Raw genomic sequence first — 19,371 nt, forward strand, 5'->3', positions numbered from 1 at the left:
CTGTCCATCAAGTTTGTGCCAAGTCTGTTAAAGGGCTATCCAATTGCCCCACTGTCGCTGCTCTTTCCTCACATTCCTGCATTACTTCCGCCTTCCAGTGTTGATCCATTTCTCCTTGGAAGGTGTCTATTCCATCTTTTTTACCATCCTATCAGTCCACACATTGTAAATCCTAAACATTTGTTGCGTCGTAAAGACTTTTCCTCCTGATTTGGGCAGCACAGTGGTGCAGCTAGTAGAGCTGCTACCTCACTGCTCCAGAGACTCAGGTTCAATCCTGACCTCGGGTGCTGTCTATGTGGAGTCTGCACCCTCTTCCTGTGACCACAGGGGCTTACCCTCAAGTGGTCCTGTTTCCTTCCACATCCCACAGACATACGGGTCGGTAGTCTAGTTGGCCATGGTAAATTGCCCCTAGAGTGTAGGTGAGTGGTAGAATCTGGGGGGAGTTTATGGGAATGTGGGAAGAATAAAATGCAACTAGGGTGGGGTTAGTGTGAATGGGTGCTTGATGGTCGGTGCAGATTCGATGGGCCGAGGAGTCTGTTTCCAAGCTGTATGGACTTCAGGATTTCTACCCTTCATCCGCTAGAAACAGTGTCTCTGACTAATCCCTTCATGATTTTAAACAACCCTCTGACATCCATTAACTACTCTGCTTCAGGGTAATAGTCCCAACTTCTCCTGTCTACCCATGTAACTGTGCTCCCTTTTATCAATTATACAAGTTATTTATTGAGGATAACTTTGCTTTCTGCAGCTTTGGGCCTCGATAAACTGATAGGAAACTTTGAGGTGGGAAAGGATTTCGATGCTGTTCTGATCAACACAAGCGTCCCAAATTCTCCGTTTGAAGTGTTCCCCGAGGACACCCTGATGGTAAGTATTCTGTGGACCCATTCCAAGCAAAGTTGGAAAGCACTTCAGCAAATGTTTTCTTCCATGTCACTGAAATTCTCTTTTCTGATTTTCTCAGGATATCTTTCAGAAGTTCCTGTTCTTAGGTGAGTTGTGAAACAATTTAATTATCACAAAAGCCTTTGCAATTTCATGAAACTGAACTAGGCCATTCAGCCCATTGAATCTGCTCCGCCATTCAATTATGGCTGTTTTTTTCAACCCCTTTCTCCCGCCTTCTCCCTGTAACCCTTAACCCCCTTACCAATCAAGAACCTATCAATATCTGCCTTAAATACACTCAATAACTTGGCCTCCACAGCCCTCTGTGGCAATGAATTCCACAGATTCACCACAGTCTGGCTGAAGAAATTCCTTCTCATACAGCATGGAAACAGGCCCTTCGGCCCACCAAGTTGGTGCTGACCATCAAGCACCCATTTACACTACTCCCATTTTATTCTCCCCACATTCCCATCAACTCCCCCCAGATTCTACCACTCACCTATACACCAGGGACCGTTTACAGCAGCCAATTAACCTACCAACCTGCATGTCTTTGGGACCTGGGAAGAAAATGGAGCTCTCAGAAGAAACCCCTCACTCGTAAGGAGAATCTGCAAACTCCACACAGACACCACCCGAAGTCAGGATTGAACCTGGGTCGCTGGAGCTGTGAGGCAACAGCTGTGCTGCCTGATTGTAGAGCCAGAGAAGGCTACAGAGATCAGAAGGGGACTGAGACCATGGAGGATTTTAAAACTCAGGTGTTACCAGACCAGGAGCCAGTGTAGGTCAACAGGAACTGATGTGTGAATAGGAACTGGTGCAAGTTAGGAGACAGGCAGCAGAGTGTGGATCAGCTCAGGTTTATGGAGGAGTGATATCTGTGAGCTCAATATTCCTTAATCCAGGACCACAAGCTCAGCATTCCCAAATCCAGGACCTGCTTCAAGAAACTAGAAAGGTTATTTCAGAAGCACTTGAGAGCATCAATGCAAACTGTAGAGGCATCAGTATTGGAAGCAGACCAAAGGGTCTACTGTATTTGACGTTTAGTAAAGAAAGACTATTTAATTCTAAAGTTAACAGTGCAGATCTGTTTCATTCCTTTGATATTTGTGTTGTTACAGGAGATGACCGGAACATATCAGAGGTGTACGTGGCTGGCAAGCAAGTGTTTCCTTTCGCCAAATCCTAGTTTAATGATCGCAGCTCACATAGTGCACAACGACGTGAAGCCTCCGGTATAAAAGGTGCCTTCGTGCTGCCCACAGACACTGGCTTGCTTTTTTAGCTGAGGTTAAGAAATAAGGTTAAGGTTTCAAATGACAATTTCTTCCAGCCATGCTAATTCACATTTGCACCTTGGGTTTGGGGCTCAGCAGAGTTTCAGCTGTAACATTTGTCCTTGGCTTGTCTGGGTTATTTGCTCCTTCCATTTGGTTTCCTGACTGGGGTTCACATCACCCTTGGAACTGGGAGCAGAACAGCTATGGCATTCCGTAATCCAGGACTATGAGCTCAGTATTCCCTAATTCCAGGACTGTGAGCTCGGTATTCCCTAATTCCAGGACTGAGAGCTCAGCATTCCCTAATCCATGTTGTTGAGTCCAATCACCGTCCCCAAGGACTGCCTTGGGTAAGAAGAGCTGTCTCAGGACTGAAGGATGTAGCACGAACATTCGCAGAGCCAGAGAGTGAAACGGCACAGAAAGAGGCTGTTCAGCCCATTCTCCCTTTAAAAGAAACAAATTAAACACACTTCCTCTTTCCCTTCAGTCTTGTAATTTTCTTTTCAGTATTAAGAGTATGAGAAATAGGAGTAGTTGGAAACTGTACAACCCCTGGAACTCCCACATTCACTTAGATTGTAGAGTCATAAATAGATAGAGCACAGAAATGGACCCTTTTTTCTTTTGCACTATCTTGATGTACTTGTGTATGAAAAGGTCTGCCTGGATGGCATGCAAACAAGTCCGTTCCAACCCATGGCTGATTCTCAAGTCCCCTTTCCGATCATTCTCGTATCCTACATTTCCTTCACTGTCAAAAAATCTATTGATCCCATCCCCGACTGTACTCAACAACTGAGCATCTGGAGCTTTCTGAGGCAGAGTTCCAAATCCTCTTATCGAAGAACTTTCTCCTCCTCTCAGTCATAAGTATGGCCAATCCCTTACTCCAAGACCATGCCCCTAGTTCTAGACTCTCCAGCCTGAGAGAACTTCTACTCAACATCTGCACTATCAGGATGTTATTGCTTTATTTATCATTTTATAATTCTGTTTTAAAGGCAGTTAAATCTGCTTCCACCACCCTTTCAGGCAACTATTTCCAGATCACAACTTGCTCCACAAATCAATATTCTCCTCACCTCCTCATGCACCTTTTTTTTGTTTATTGGTTTACTATTGTCACATGTACCAAGATACAGTGAATTTCACGTCTTGTATCAGTCGTAATGAATCTGATTCTCAGGCTTTTGTTTGCATGCCATCCAGGCAGATCTTTCCATACATAAGTACATCAAGGTAGTGCAAAAGAAAAAAAACAGAATGCAGAATATAGTGTTGCAGTTACAGAGAGAGTGCAGTGCGGGTAGACAAGGGGATCCTCAGGGTAGGGGAATCAAGAACTAGAGGGCATTGGTTTAAGATGAGAGGGGAAAGATTTAATAGGGACCTGAGGGGCAACTTTTTTGTCCATGCTGACCAAGAGGCCCATCTAAGCTAATCCCATTTGCCCATGCTTGGCTCATATCCCTCGAAACCTTTCCTATCCATGTACCTGTCCAAATGTCTTTTAAATGTTGTTATTGTACCTGCCTCAACCACTTCCTCTGGCAGCTCGTTCCACATACATACCACCCTCTGTGTGGAAAAAGTTGCCCTTCAGGTCCCTATTAAATCTTTCCCCTCTCATCTTAAACCTATGCCCTCTAGTTCTTGATTCTCCATGATGAGGTAGATTGAGAGATCATCTTTAGCATATGAGGTCCGTTCAAGAGTCTTATAACAGCAGGACAGAAACTGCCCTTGAGCCTGGTGGTACATGTTCTCAAGCTTTTGTATCTTCTACCCAATGGGAGGGGAGGGAAGAGAGAATGACTGGGGTGGGAGGTGGTCACTGTTTATATTGGCTGCTTCCGCAAGGCAGCAGGAAGTATAGACAGAGTCAGTGGAGGGGAGGCTGGTTTGCGTGATGGACAACACTCTGCAGTCTCTTGCGGCCCTGGGCAGAGCAGTTGCCAAATGCATCCTTTGGTTTCCAACCCTCCTGTTAATGGAAATCCTCTCTCCTGCATTCTGTCAAAACTCCTCTGGTAATCCTCCCATGAACCTCCTCTGCTGCAAAATGGACAACCCCAGTTCTCCAGGTTCTCTGGGTAACCAAAGTCCCTCCTCCCTGTGACCATCCCATTAAACCTGTTCTGTATCCTGTTCAAAACCTTTACATTCTTCCTAAAGTGTAATGCTTGGAATCAGAAAATGGATCCAACTGTAATCTAACTGGTGATTTTATAAAGGTTTAAAAGGTTTGTGCAATTCTACAGTTGGTGTCTCAGTTAATAAAACATTACAGGTAATATGTAACTTGAAGATTTCCTGATGGGTTTTAGCAAGTGGATGTACTGGGGGGAAATAGTCCGACAGTAACAACAGCATCCATTTATAACGGCACCCTTAATGTATCCAAAAGCAATGTTGCTGAGCTGCAAAAGGTTATAACATGGCAGAAGACCTGGTCAAAGAGGTAGGATTAGAGAGTGAATTTTAGAACTTAGCTGAAGGCACAGTCAGCAGTGGTGGGGTGAATTATTTTGGAGATGTTGTGGCCAGAACAAGAAGACTATAAATATCTTGGTAGGTGATACTGCTGGAGTAAATTATAGAGATATAGTGGGGTAAGGCCAGGAATTGAGGCCTAGCTTAAGTGTAGGAGTGATTGGCATGAACCGGGATGCAAGCAACAGAATTTTTGGATTATCTGAATTTCACAGAAGATAAGTCAAGGTGACTGATCTGTATATTGTTGGAAGTCGTGGCTAATGGTAATAAGTCTGTGGATGAGGGTCATAACTATAGATGAGCTGAGGCAGAGATGAGTCAGGTAACTAGAGTGTGTTTTGTGATATTGCAAATATGGGTTCAAAGTTCAACTTAGTTAGATGTTACTACAAGTTTGTGAACAATGTGCTTCAGTTGCTAAGCTATACAAGTTAAAAGCAATTCATTTTTTAAAAATCAAAACCCTGTAAACAAAACATGTAATAATAACTTTAACATTCAACTACACAAAACCAGAGTAGTGGTTACATTGCCTTGCACCCTTTGCAATAAAATATTGATTTAGATGTCACTATGTACCAAACCATGTGGCAGGTTATGAATACTGTATTGAAGTACTCGAACATCTGTGTAACTACCCAATGGTATGAAAGGAAACATGAGGAGGGCCTTGAAATCAAACACAAAGGTGGAAAATAAAGAGAAATGCTGTACATCATGGAATGGCTGCAAGAAAAGAAACCAAATAGTTTTTTTTTGAAAAGAAGAATTAATATAATCACTGACTTTCTGTTTGCTGCTTTTGCAAATTCAAATTATCAATCAATGCACATGTGGGTCATACACTGGCATGTATCTATTAAAAACATTGCATAGTGGCATTTCTGTAATGTTTAAACAAGCATCCTTTTTTATATGTTGCATATCTTTAAGATGCTCTGGTGCTTTATGTCAAATAAAAACAGCTGTTAGAGAAACTTGAGAGCTTGAATTACTATTGAATTATGTCTGTTGTGTCAGAATAGCAGTGAAGTACAAAACCATCTGCTCTTAAGCTCAGTAAGCACACCTCATTTAAGGGCAAATGTGCAAACAGAAGCTGGAATGAACTAACATTAGGACTCAATCATCTGAATCAAGACAGTAAATAATTGTGGGCCCATCACAGATCGTTGTGGACATCAGTAGTCAGATCCTGACAATCTGCTCATTATCCTGACTCCAAACTCAGCCAACTTTCTAACCAGGCCACTGTCATAAAGCAATATAGCATGGATACAGGCCTTTCAGCCCAACCAGTCCATGCCAACCATGGTGTCCATCCAGCTAGTCCCAGTTTCCTGTGTTCAGCCCATATCCCTCCAGGTCCCTCCTTTCCATGTACCTATCCAAGTGCTTCTTAAATGATACTATTGTACCCACCTCAACCATTTCCTCTGGCAGCTCATTCCATATACTCATCACCCATTAGAAAAAGTTGCCCTTCAAGTCCCTTTTAAATCTTTCCCCTCTCACCCTAAACCTATGCCCCCTGGTTTTGGACTCACCTGCCCTGGGGAAAAGACTGTTACCGTCCACCTTATCTATGCCTCTCATAATTTTAAACACTTCTATAAAGTCACCCCTCATTCTCCTACATCCCAAGGAATAAAGACCTGGCCTTGCTAACCTCTCCCTATAGTTCAGGTCCTCTTGTCCTGGCAACATCCTCATAAATCCCTTCTGCATTCTTTCCAGTTTAACCACACCATTCCAAAAACAGGATGACTAAAGCTGTACACAGTACTCCAAGTGCAGCCTCACCAATGACTTTATACAACCTGAACATAATGTCCCAACTCCTACACTCGGTGTGTTGACTGATGAAGGCCAGCATGCTAATTACCTTTTTCACCACCCTGGCTACCTGTGGTATTGGTATTTGTTTATTATTGTCACTTGTACCAAGGTACAGTGAAAAACTTGTCTTGCATACCAATCATACAGGTCAATTCATTACACAGTGCAGTTACATTGAGTTAGTACAGAGTGCATTGAGGTAGTACAGGTAAAAACAATAACAGTACAGAGTAAAGTGTCACAGCTACAGAGAAAGTGCAGTGAAGATAGACAATAAGGTGCAAAGTCACAACAAGGTAGATTGTGAGGTCAGAGTCCATCTCATCGTATAAGGCAACCGTTCAATAGTCTTATCACAGTGGGATAGAAGCTGTCCTTAAGCCTGGTGGTATGTGCCCTCAAGCTCCTGTATCTTCTACCTGATGGAAGAGGAGAGAAGAGAGAATGACCCGGGTGGGTGGGGTCTTTGATTGTGACACTGCTTTCAACAAACTTCTAAGTCCTTTTGTTTCATTACACTCCCTGGTGCCCTACCATTCATAGTATAAGTCCTACGCTGGGTTGACTTTCCAAAATGCATCACCTCACACTTATCTGTAATGAAATCCATTTGTCACTCCTTGGCCCACTTCCCGAACTGACTGAGATCCCCCTATAATCTACAATAACCTTCTTCACTATCAACAATACCTCCTAATTTCGTGTCATTTGCAAATTTACTGGTCAAGCCTTGTGCAATCGCATCCAAAATCATTTATATAAATAACGAATAACGAGGGTCCCAACACCAACCCCTGTAGCATACCACTAGTCACTGGCCTCCATTCCGAGAAACAACCTTCAACCATCACCGAGCCGATTTTGAATCCACCTAATTAGCTCTCCATGGATTCCATGGGACTTAACGTTCTAGACCAGCCTGCCATGCAAGACCTTGTCAAAGGCCTTGTTAAAGTCCAAATAGATAACATCCACTGTCCTACACTCATCTACCCTTTTGGTTACCTTTTCAAAAAACTCTAAACGATTCATCAAACATGGCTTCCCAAGCACAAAGCCATGCTGACTCCTAATCAGACTCTGTCCATCCAAATGTTGGTAGATTCTTCCCTCAGAATTCCCTCCAGTAACTTCACCACCACTGACGTCAGGCTGACCAGCCTGTAGTTCTCTGGGTTGTCTTTGCTACCCTTCTTAAACAAACACTGGTTCGTCTTCAATTCCACAAGGTTTCACTTTAACGGCCTTTTGGGGGGGACATTTTAAAATGCCTTCTGGAATTCCACAGAAATAACATTTGCAGATATTCTCCTGTACACTTCTTCAGTGTGATTTTCACAAGTTTATGCTGATCAGTTGAGGATCAGCTGAAGTGCAAATGTTTTGGTAGCGGCTATAAACCAAAGATGCTAGAAGGCAGAGGTGTTAATGGGAAAGCACAGAGATGAAAGGGAAATATAAAAATCCGATGTTGGAGGAACACAGAGATCAGAGAAAGGGATGTGGTGCATTGATTTAAATTTTATCTCCAGTTCACCCTAGTTATAGAGTGACTAACACTAAGGTTGAACTGTTGATGCACATGCAGTTTTTCTTCTTGTAAGGGGTTAATTTCTGCCAACAAAGTTATTTATTACCTATTTTTGCCATGATATTTGACAGAAAACTTTTAAAAGATAATCCCAGCATAAAACCATATGGGAAAATGTTCTGCCTGGGATCAGAGCCAATGCTGACAGTGGCAGAGGGGAAAGTAGGGGGATATGGAGGGAGAGAGGGCCATCCACTCATAAGCTGGGGACCTGGGCTCAGGGTTGGGTCGGCAAGGAAGGAGAGTGGCCCAGTGAGAGGGGTAGGTAGGGTGTTTAGGAAGGATCATTGTCAGGAAGGGAGTTTCCAAGGAGGACTGGAGCCAGAGTTGGATTAGGGGAATAAAAGAAGATTTGGGGCCTGGGTTTAGAGACCATGATTGGGTAAGTAGCCAGTTTTAGGTGAGGGTGTGGTTGGGAGGGATAGAAATCGAGGCATCTCCTGGAGATCACTTAGTCAGCGGCCCAGGCCTGTGAAGAGACCCCAGACTTCACAAAGTAAACACCGCTTCCATGGTCAGCGAGGCTGCACAGGTTGGTTTGTTTATTACATTGTCCCAATGAGTTCTTAGATGCCTGTATGGGCAAAGCATCAAAAAAAAAAGCAGCCTGTAAAAATGACTGACTCCCTAGTTAAAGTAAAACCATCTTAAAGTCAGTTTCACTTTTGTACAGGGCTTGTCGGGCAGTGGGGGTGGAGAGTAGTTGAAGGGGGGCATCGCCATAGGGTCTTGGTGGGCAGGGCAGGTGACACGTAGGCTCCCAATACCATTGGGGTTTGGGAATCATTGGGAGTTCGAGGACTGATGGTTGGGGGTTGGGGGCAGTCAAGGTGTGGGCCTTGTGGGGGGTAGGACTGTTAGGGGGGTGGGGGATCAGAGAGTTGTGAGGGTGAAACATGGACTTTGGGAAATCATAATCAGTCAGGTTTGGAGCCTTGGTATCCTGGGTCAGGAGTGAGATCAGTAGGTCAAAGGGCAAGGGTCTATGTGGGAGGTTGCCCAATAAATCAAACATACGAATGGATCTTATCTTACAGGCATCTTATTGCTGGTGTGTGTTATTAAAACCTAGTTGTGCCAGTAGTTCTCAAGAATGGCTGCACTGGTCTGATTTCTCCCACAATGCTCCTCTGGAAATGACTTCAACTTGAACACAACTAATATCAAGTCATATAAGCTAGGTATAGTTGAATCCGATCCAATCTCCAGTATGTAAAATGGCTCAGAAAAGCTCATTATTACTTTTCACTAGGAAAAAATATTATTATAAGAACAGTCAGAGACTTTTTCCCAGGGCAACAATGGCTAACACAAGGGGTCATAATTTTAAGGTGATTGGAGGAAGATATAAGGGGGACATCAGGGGTAAGTTTTTTTACACAGAGAGTGGTGGGTGTGTGGAACGCACTGCCGACAGAGGTTGTGGGGGCAGATACATTAGGGACATTTAAGAGGCTCTTAGATAGACACATGAAAGAAAGAGAAATGGGGGGGGCGCTATATGGGAGGGATGGGTTAGATCGATCTTAGAGCAGGATAAAGTGTCGGCACAACATTGTGGGCCAAAAGGCCTGTATTGTGCTTTAGTGTTCTATGTTCTAAATTTACATCACGCTATACTTTCCCATTTTGTGCTTGATGTAGCATTTTGCAATTATTCAGGCATTGATCCAATAAGTAAATTTATGATCCGAAATTCAAGCTATCTTTAAAAGGAATAACAGGAAACAACTTCCACTATACAGTGCCTTCAACATAGCAACCATCATCCCCAGGAGATTTACTAAGGAAAACTTGACACCAAGCTGAATAAGGAGATTATGGTAGATAACTAAATACTAGGTCTTGAGAAACAACTTAATGGCAGCAGTTTTAAATAGTGCGAGATTGAAACTTTGTGAGGTTCTGGCTAATGGGGTGTGACAGTGATCAGAGCAGTGGCCCCAACTGTTCACAATCTATATTATGATTTGGAGGGGAAGAATCAAATGTAGTATAGCCATTTCGTGATGAAGCGATTGATGGTAGTGTGGGTTGTGCAGAGAGATTTCAAAGGAATGGGTGGCAGGAGAACTGTGGGGTGTTGATGGATGTTTGAGAAAGTAGGTTGCAAGGAAATAAGTGGGGAAATGGGACTGATGGATGTATTCTGAGAGCCAGCCTGGACTAAGCAGGTAGTGCTTCTTCCTCACAAAAAACAATCTGCTAGAGGATCTCAACAGGTCAAGCAGCATCTGTGGAGAGAAATGGACAGTCGATGCCTTGATCTGAAACATCGACTGTCCATCTCCCTTCACAGGTGCTGCTCGACCTACTGAGTCCCTCCAGCAGATTGTTTGTTGCTCCAGATTTCAGTCTTCTGCTACCTTGCAGCTTCAGTGACCTTCGGTGTTGTTTCTGTAGTGTTTGTACATTCTCTCTATGACTGGAGGAGTTTCCTGCCTGGGTGCTCCAGTTTATTTGCACATCCAAAAGATGGCTTGGTTGGTGGTTAATTGTCTACTGTATCCTTAGCACAGGTGGCCAGTGAGAGACAGAGTAGTGAGGTGTTAATAGACATGTGGAAGAAACTGCAGGGTATTGTGGGGGATGGGATTGGTGGGATTTGTCTGAGGGGCAACATAGACAACATGGGCACCCACAGCTCAATGAGGTGTGGGGTGATTAGTGAAGAGGAGATTGCAGTATGATGCACTGAGGCGTATGGAAGTAGAAGGCTGCAAACAATGGTAGAACAGGAAGAGTGAGTGAGAAAATATTTTGATCAGTGGAGTATGACTCGGGCAAAATTTTGAACCATTCATCACAATGTCAACAAAGTAGCATCTCAGTGGGGATTTCAACATGATGCCCTTCTTGATTCTTCCTGACTATTCAACGAAGGTCATAGTTCGTGCCTATGAAGTCCAGTTTACGTCAGCAAGGATGGAATTGGGTACAGCACAAATGGTGATGTAACAATAGGTGGCACAGTGGCACAGCTGGTAGAGCCACTGCCTCACAGCGCCAGAGACCCAGGTTCAATCCTGACCTTGGCACTATCCATAGGAAGTTTGTACATTCTCCCTGTGACTGCATTGGTTTCCGCCAGGTTCTTTGGTTTCCTCCCTCATCCCAAAGATGTGCAGGTTGGTAGATAACTGGCCATCGTAAATTGCCCCTGAGTTGGAGAACCTGGGGGAGTTGATGAAAATCTGGAGAGAATAAACATCTGGATTAATGTAGGGTTAGTGTAAATGGGTGCCTGTGTGGAACTTGGTGGGCTGAAGGGCCTGTTTCTGTGCTGTATGCCTCTACAAGCAGGCACACCTGATATCAAGAAATATCAAGCATAGATGGGCAATCCTGGCCCAATTCTCCAATAGTGATGAACTGATTGCTAGCATAATCTAACCTAGTTTAAATCGCTTTTAACCAGGTGCTAATCCATCCAATTTCTCAGCTAATGAAAAGCGATGCTTTGAAGAACATCATAATCATTTGTGTCCTTCTGCAGGCAAATGGGACTAGCTCAGTTAGGCAAATTGGTTGACAGACTGAAGGGCCTGTTTCCATGCTGCATAACTCTATGACTCTATGGTCATTACCTCACTCTGCCTAGTGATCTTTATGCTAATATCTTATGCTAATGGAGAATTGTGATGCTGGAACAAATGAACAATTAGGTTGAAGGAGCTGAGCAGTGAATCCGGTGCAAAGCTGCATACAGAAAAGGTTGAGCAATTGCATCCTCATTTATTATACCTGCGATGTCTGAGGGAGCCGTATGTGACTCACTGGTGTTGCTGAAGGAAAACGAAAGTAATTTGAAGGATGATCTAGAGAAACAAAGGACTGCAGATGCTGGAATCTAGATGAAAAACACAATGATGCTGGAGGAACTCAGCAGGCCAGGCAGCATCCATGGAGAAAAGCAGGTGGTCAACGTTTCAGGTCAGGACCCTTCTTCAGGACTGAAGATAGGAAAAGGGGAAGCCCAATATAGAGGAGGGAAAAGCAGAGCAATGATAGGTGGACAAAAGAGGGGAGGCGGGGTGGGCACAAGGTGGTGATAGGTAGATGCAGGTTAAGAGATGGTGATAGGCAAGTGCAGGGGAGGAGGGGAGAGCAGATCCACTGGGGGATGGGTCAAAGGTAAGGAGAGAGAATGAAAAGGGGCGGGGTAGAAAAAAGAGAGATAGGCTAGGAAAAGGAAGAAAAGAAAATCATCCTTGTTGTCATTCAAAGGGACAGCTCATTAGATTCCACAGTTTAGGTTGGGCCGTAGTCTCATGATAAGGAATAAAAAAGAAAATGTTGTAAACACTCAACAGGTTAGACAGCGTCTGTGGAGAGAGAAACCGAGGGCGGGAGAAGGATTGATAGGACAAAGGGAATATGTCTGATAAAGGCCAGGGTTGGCCTGGGGAGGATAAGCTGTAAACCAAGTCATTCGGTCGATGGGTTATAGGAACAGGTAGAGAAGGAGAACGTGAACAAAAAAGAAAAGTAGAAATGAAGGCAGTTAGAACAGGGATGTAAAAGTTGCCAAATGCAGAGCTGTAGGACATGCCCAGCAGTCAGACCTTGGGAATTGTATAACTTCAGGCAACTCACTGTCTCTGGCTGTATTAGAAGTGGTCCATCTTTGATATTGGCTCCATTTTTCTCTAACAAAGCCACATCAACCTTGGCCTTTCCCTGCCAGAGTTACTCCCTTTGTCCTAACCCTCCCCCACCTTCTCTGTAACTTTTTCTTCATAACTTTGCTTCTCTTTCCATAGATGCCACTTAACTTATGGAGTGTTTCCAACAATATCCGTATTTATTTCAGATTTCTAGCATCTGTCTTTTTTTAAATTCAAGGGATAAAGAGTCAGCCATCTAGGACAGAAGAGAGGTTTCTTCAGAGGTCTGTAGATCCTTGGAATTCTCTGTCCAAAAGGCTGTGATGCTCAGGATAAGATGGACGATTTCTAAATCAAAGGTCATAGGGAATCAAGCGGGAGAGTAGATTTGAGGTCCAGGATCAGCCATGATCTCACAGACTGGCAGCACTGACTGGAGGGATTGGATGGCTACTCCTGGTTTTGCTTCTTTTGCTCCTTTAATGAGCTCAGTATTATTTTCTTTCCAGCACCATAAACATCTAAAGTTTGTTCATGGTTCTTTCAAGGAAGCTTGGAGGAGCAGTACTGTTGCACTTTTTAAATCACTTTAGGAGACTGGCAACAAATACGGGAGAGTCATTGGATGCGTTGCATTTGGGTTTTCTGACTGCTGTAAAAAGATTTTCTTTGCAAGTAATTGGAGATGCAGAGACAAAGATAAAAGAAGTGTGCATTGTGATTGATATCATAGAGTAGCTATTGGATGCTGGAAGAAGGTGGGCTACATTGCTGTTAATTGCACAGGCACTGGATTGCCTGACACCTTTTCTTCATTATTAAGTGACCCGATATCAAATTTACCTCCAGAAAATCACATTAGCGGTCACTTCCAGTTTAAATTCCAGCAGCTGCTAAATTAGACCTTCCTGCCAGGATCCACATCAGTTCAACTGAAATAAGATCAAAAGAGCCACTCGGCCCCTCAATCTTGTCCTACCATACAATACGATCATGGCTGATCTGCCCCAGGCCTCAACTCCACTTCTATGCCAATTCCCCATAACCCTCAATTCCCTGATCTTTCAAACGTTTACTTACTTCTTCTTTCAATCTCTCTAATGGTCTGGTCTCCACAAGCCTTCAGGTAAAGAATTTCTGAAACTCAATATCCACTGCAAGAAGAAGTTCCTATGCTTCTCAGTCTTAAATGAGCGTCCCTAATCTTGTAATTGTGGCCTATCGTTCAAGATTTTCCCACTAGTAGAAACACCTAAACATCTACCCTGTTCTTGCTCCTCATGACGATACATGTTTTAAATAGATCACCCCTCATTCTTCTAAACTCCAAACTATATGGATCCAGTTTCTTTAGTTACTGGGTGATAGGACAATCCTATTGTCCCAGAAATTAGCCTAGTGAATCTCTTTTGGACTACCTCCAGTGCCAGTACATCCATTCTTAAATAAGGGGACCAAAACTGAGCATAATTCTCCAGGCATGGCTTTACTGCTACCCTGTACAATTGTAATAATATTTTCCTATTTTTAAACTCTAACCCTTTTGCAATGAAGGCCAATATGGCATTTGCCTTCCTAATGCCTAGCTACTAAATTTTTGAAATGCTTGCAATAAGAACACTTAGATTCCTCTGTACTTTGTCCATTCTCATTCAGTCTTAATGTTCCTCTTAGTAAAATACATGACCTCACATCTCCCCCACATTAAACTATATTTGCCAAATTTTCAATTTATGTTGTGTTACAGAGTCTTAATACCTGCATCGCAACATGCCCTCCCATTTCTTTTCATGTTATCAGCAAGCTTCTGTACTTGATCTTTCCTGCATGGTCAAAACATAAGTCCCAGTGTGTGCTGCCCCAGGGAGGACTGTGCCTGCTGGGGATGAGAAGATCGCCCACCTCTTTGCGGGCTGTAGGTTTGCGAGGAGGGTGTGGCAAAAGATGCAAGGGTCCTTGTCACGTTTCATCCCCAGCAGCTGTGTAACAGAGGATTCTCTGATCTACGGGCTGTTCCCAGGGACACACACACAGACGGACATCAACTGCTGCTGGAAGGTCATCAACTCAGTGAAAGACGCCCTTTGGTCTGCCCGAAACTTTTTGGTCTTCCAGCACTGCGAGATGTCCGTAGGGGAATGCTGCCGACTGGCGCATTCCAGGCTGCAGGGGTACGTGCTGAGGGACGCACTGAAGCTGGGTGCAGCCAACGCAAGGGCTTGGTGGGGAAGGACTACAGTTTAGGGTTCTTCTGCCACTGGAGACGGAGGGGCGGGGTCAGGCGAGGAAGCCCCTTAAGTATTGTAAATATGGGATTGGGGTAGCACCCCAGGGAGCCACACGAGTGGCATCGGTGCTGTGGTTTATTTTATACAAAAAGGTAACACTAATGATTGATCTGAACCAGAATGTAAAGGTTTGCACTGTTTTATTGTTGTATATAGTTTTTTTAAAATGATGAATAAAGTTTATTTTGGAATTTTAAAAAAAGCTTTGCCTTTTCCTCCCCTCCTCCAGGTTAATGATAAATAATTCAGGAACAAACTGATCCTTAGGGCACTCCACTAGTTACACCCTTCCAGCCTGAAAAAAAGACTTGTTTATTCCAACTTCCTCTCTTCTGTGTGATAAACAATCTTCAATCCATGCTCACATGTTTTCCCTAATACTGTGAGCTCTTATTTTGTGCACCAACCTTTAATGTGGCACATTGTCAAATGCCTTCTGAAAATCCAAATACACTACACCTACGAGTTCCCCTCTATCAACTCTTTATATTACATCCTTGAAGAACTCTGGCAAATTTGTCAAATATGATTTACCTTTCAGAAAACCATGTTAGCTTGGTTTGATTACATTAAGCTTCTTTAAATGACTGGTTATTTCTTCCTTGATAACAGACTCCAGCACCTTGCCAACAACAGATGTTAAACTACCAGGCCTGTAGTTTCTTGCTTTTTACCTCCCTCCTGTCTTGAGCACTTAACAGTTTTCCAATCCACTGGTATCTTCCTGGAACTCAGTGAGTTTTAAAAAACTTCAACCAATGGCTCCACTGTCTCTGCAATCACTTCCTTTAAAGCCCTTGGGTGCGGTCCATCAAATATCTTTGGAACACTTGCATTGCCATCCACCGTAAAGACCGATGTAAAGTACTGATTAAATTATCTGCCATTTCCTTCTTAATTCTCCAGTCTCACTGTCTAGGGGTCCCACACTTGCTCTAGCTACCTCTTGCTTTTTATATATTCGTAAAACCCCTTGTTGTTTGTTTTGATATTACCTGCCAGTTTTTTCTCATAATCAATGTTCTCCCTCTTTATTAACTTGTTAGTCTCGCTGCTGGTTCTGGTAAAATTTCCTTATGTTCTCCCTGCATGTATGCAATGATGCAGCACAATGGACATTTCAACCCCTCACAACACGTTGGAGCTGTCATATGCAGGACACAATGGTCCTGGAACAGTCACGGGAAACAAGGGGCAGAATGGTTCTGGTGCTTAGCTTGGTGATCATCCCACAGGGGGTGCAAATGTCACCTAGGGATGGATGACAGGTGGCTTAGGGTGGGGGGAATGCACCGATGCAAAGAGCCTCTTCCCTATAACCTCCCTCACTGTGTGCCATAGGTATGTAGCTACTAGGAAGGTTGCCCTTCAAGGACGGAGATTCTTTTCTGAGCCTCTGGAACCTGAGTAACAGTGGAAATGCCCCCATTGGGACCCATGGATGTCATGATTCAACATTTGCATCTAAAGAGGCATTAAGTGCAGCTAACCCTATGAAATGACTTGGCATAGGGCTGCTCTTGCATCTTCTGATCTGGAAACTATGCTAGCGGTTGTACATTTGTTTATAACCAATTTCAGAATCAGTTAGATGAGACCCAATTTGGAACTATTGTTCCACATGGCAATGTTTCCACACACACTAAGATAGGTGCAATCAAATTTCTAGGCATCATGTCCGAAGGCATATCATAGTTAAGGTATTTCAGGAATCATTTGTGTTTTGGAACACAGCACAAGTTCACTTGGATGCACGTGCAAAATCGAGCATCTCAAGAGCCTAAATATATACATAGTTCCTGGAGAAAAGCCATCATAGATCAGTAACATTTTATTTTTAGCCTTGAAACACTTTTTAAGAAAGGTTCTGTATACGTGATGAAAGGAATCAATTGGTTCTCATGCAGCAACAAAGAATCTGCTGGAGGAACTCAGCAGGTCGAGCAGCATCTGTGGGAGAAAAGGAATTGGTGACATTTCGGGTTGAAACCCTGCATCAGGATTGCTAGTTTGTCATTGATCAGAGCTGAAGGTGAATTAAAGGCAACTTGTAACAAAGTTTAACGGGATCGTAATTGAGTTCTTTCATGTTTGCCCTCAAGGAAACAAACACATTTACATTACTATGCATTACTACTCCTGAAACCAGCTTGCCAAAAGCAAGGTGGAGACAGAAGAGACTACAGATGCTGGAATCTGGAGCAACACACCAAGCACTGCAGGAACTCAGTGGGTCAGGCAGCATCTATGGAAGGGGAGGAACAGCACCTCATGTTCCGCCTGGGGAGTCTCCAACCTGGCAGCAAGAACATTGAATTCTCAAACTTCCGGTAACCCTTCTCCTTCTGTTCCATTCTCCCTTTTCTCTTTCCTCCTGATCCACCCGCCCCTATCACCTTCTCCTTCCCCTTCCCCACCATCTCCATCTGCACATCGCCCTCACTCTCCTCCAACTGGTTCCCCTCCCCATCTCCCCCCCCCTTTATTCCATGCTCCACCTTCCTCTCCCATCAGATTCCATCGTCTTCGGCCCTTTGTCACTTCCACCTATCACCACCCAACTTCTGACATCATTCTCACTCTCTCCCCTCCCTCATCTGCCTATCAACCCTCCTCACCTGGATCCACCTATCACCTGCCAGCTGTTGCTCCACCCCTTCCCCCGACCTTTTTATACTGGCTATCACCCCTCTACCATTCAGTCCAGATGAATGGTCTCCACCCCAAACTTCAACTGTCCATTTCCCTCCATAGATGCTGCCTGACCCGCTGAATGGCTCCAGTGCTTTGTACATTGCTGTAAAAACCAAGGGAATATCCTCAGGAAGAAATAAGAACAACTTCTCACGAAATGCGAAAATATAGAAATGTTTTGATGGATAATACAGTAGCAAATATAATTACAATGCATAGAGGTTTGACATGTTAAACATCAAGTGTAGCTAACCTAAGGATAGGGCTGGACATTGGGTTCCTGCTATCGGAAAGCTGAGTGTGATGGGACAAATGGCCTGACAATCTGTCGTGTGTCTAGCCAACTTCAGATTAAACCAGCTAACCAAAGAGTTAAATGATTACAGTCCTATTAAATGTTGTCACAAGTTTGCTTTAATTAACCTTCAGCTCTGACCAATGACTGAACTTTTCCAGGACACTTATGATGTTTATAATGGTTAAGGAAGCAACATAAAAACTTAAGCAAGTAAAATATATTTGCATCATCAACTGAATGAGAGCAACCAAGATATTTTGTTATTGTTCAGATACAAGACTGGACAGAATCTGTGCAAGTCATTGGGTGTAGCATCCTGGAGTATGAGTTTTTCCAGCAGTCTATTCATTGAGCAGTCAAACGGGTCAAACAGCATCTGTGGAGGCAACAGGATGGTCGACATTTCAAGTCTACATTCCAATAGACTGGAAAAATTTGTGAAGGCTGCCTTTTGGCTCACTGTTCACCACAGCAGCTAAAAATTTTAAATTCAAATAAAATGAGCAAATCTGGAATAAAAAGCTAGCTTTGGTGGCCATGAAATTATTGGGATGTCATAAAAATCCATCTGCAAAATGAATGCTATCTTGATTAGCACTGGTTCTAATCACTGACATCTATAATGCATTGGGAATTTTGATACAACTGCTGACATTAGCATTTGGAATTCCAGAACTCCTTCACACTAGCCCCAGTCAGGAGAAAATAATGTTATTAGATTTCTCTTCATACAGCAGTGGAGAAGGCCATTCAGTTCTTTATGCCTACGCTCTCTTTGAAAGAGCTCTCCAATTGGTGCTATCCCTACCCATTTCAGATCTTTCCACACAAAACCTTGCAAATGTTCCCCTTCAATCATCGGCCCAATTCCCTAATGAAGAGGACATTTAAAAAATACTGCAGATGCTGCAATTCTGAAATAAAAACAGAACCACGGCCTCACCCCACCAGTAACATCCCCATTGTCTTTTCCATCCCTAACCCCACCTTCTCTGCAACTTAAACTATTTGCTTGCTCTTCCCTAGTTTGGACAAAAAATATTCAATCTGAAACCTTTTTCTCTTTGCACATATGCTGTGTGACCTTTGAGTGTTTCAACATGTTATGGTTTTATTCCCTGCTGGAAGTTCCTGTTCAACCTTCTTCCATCACCCTTTTAGGGAGCACTCTCTAGATCATTGCAACAGACTGAGTAAAGAAATTCACTCCACCCCTCTGCTTTTTTTTGTCAACTGCCTCAAATCCAAATCATCTGATTACCAACCTCTCATGAGTGTAAAAAGTTCACCCTTGTCCATAATTTTTCATTATTCTGAACACCCCTGTTCAATCTCCCCTGAACTGTCTCTGTTCTTCAGAGCTTTA

General features: G+C 43.5%; 1 protein-coding gene across 1 annotated transcript in view; it reads left to right on the top strand.

Moving 5' to 3' along the window:
• gda (guanine deaminase) overlaps positions 1-3,594 on the top strand; it is a 49,724-nt gene extending 46,130 nt beyond the window's left edge. Inside the window, exons 12-14 of the mRNA XM_052019598.1 lie at positions 761-879; positions 977-1,004; positions 2,031-3,594. Coding sequence (XP_051875558.1) covers positions 761-879; positions 977-1,004; positions 2,031-2,098 — 215 coding nt within the window. The 3' untranslated portion in view covers positions 2,099-3,594. The remainder of the gene's footprint in view (positions 1-760; positions 880-976; positions 1,005-2,030) is intronic.
• The last annotated feature ends 15,777 nt before the right edge of the window (positions 3,595-19,371 follow it).

This window comes from Pristis pectinata, chromosome 7 (assembly GCF_009764475.1).
Source record: "Pristis pectinata isolate sPriPec2 chromosome 7, sPriPec2.1.pri, whole genome shotgun sequence".
Lineage (NCBI taxonomy): Eukaryota > Metazoa > Chordata > Chondrichthyes > Rhinopristiformes > Pristidae > Pristis > Pristis pectinata.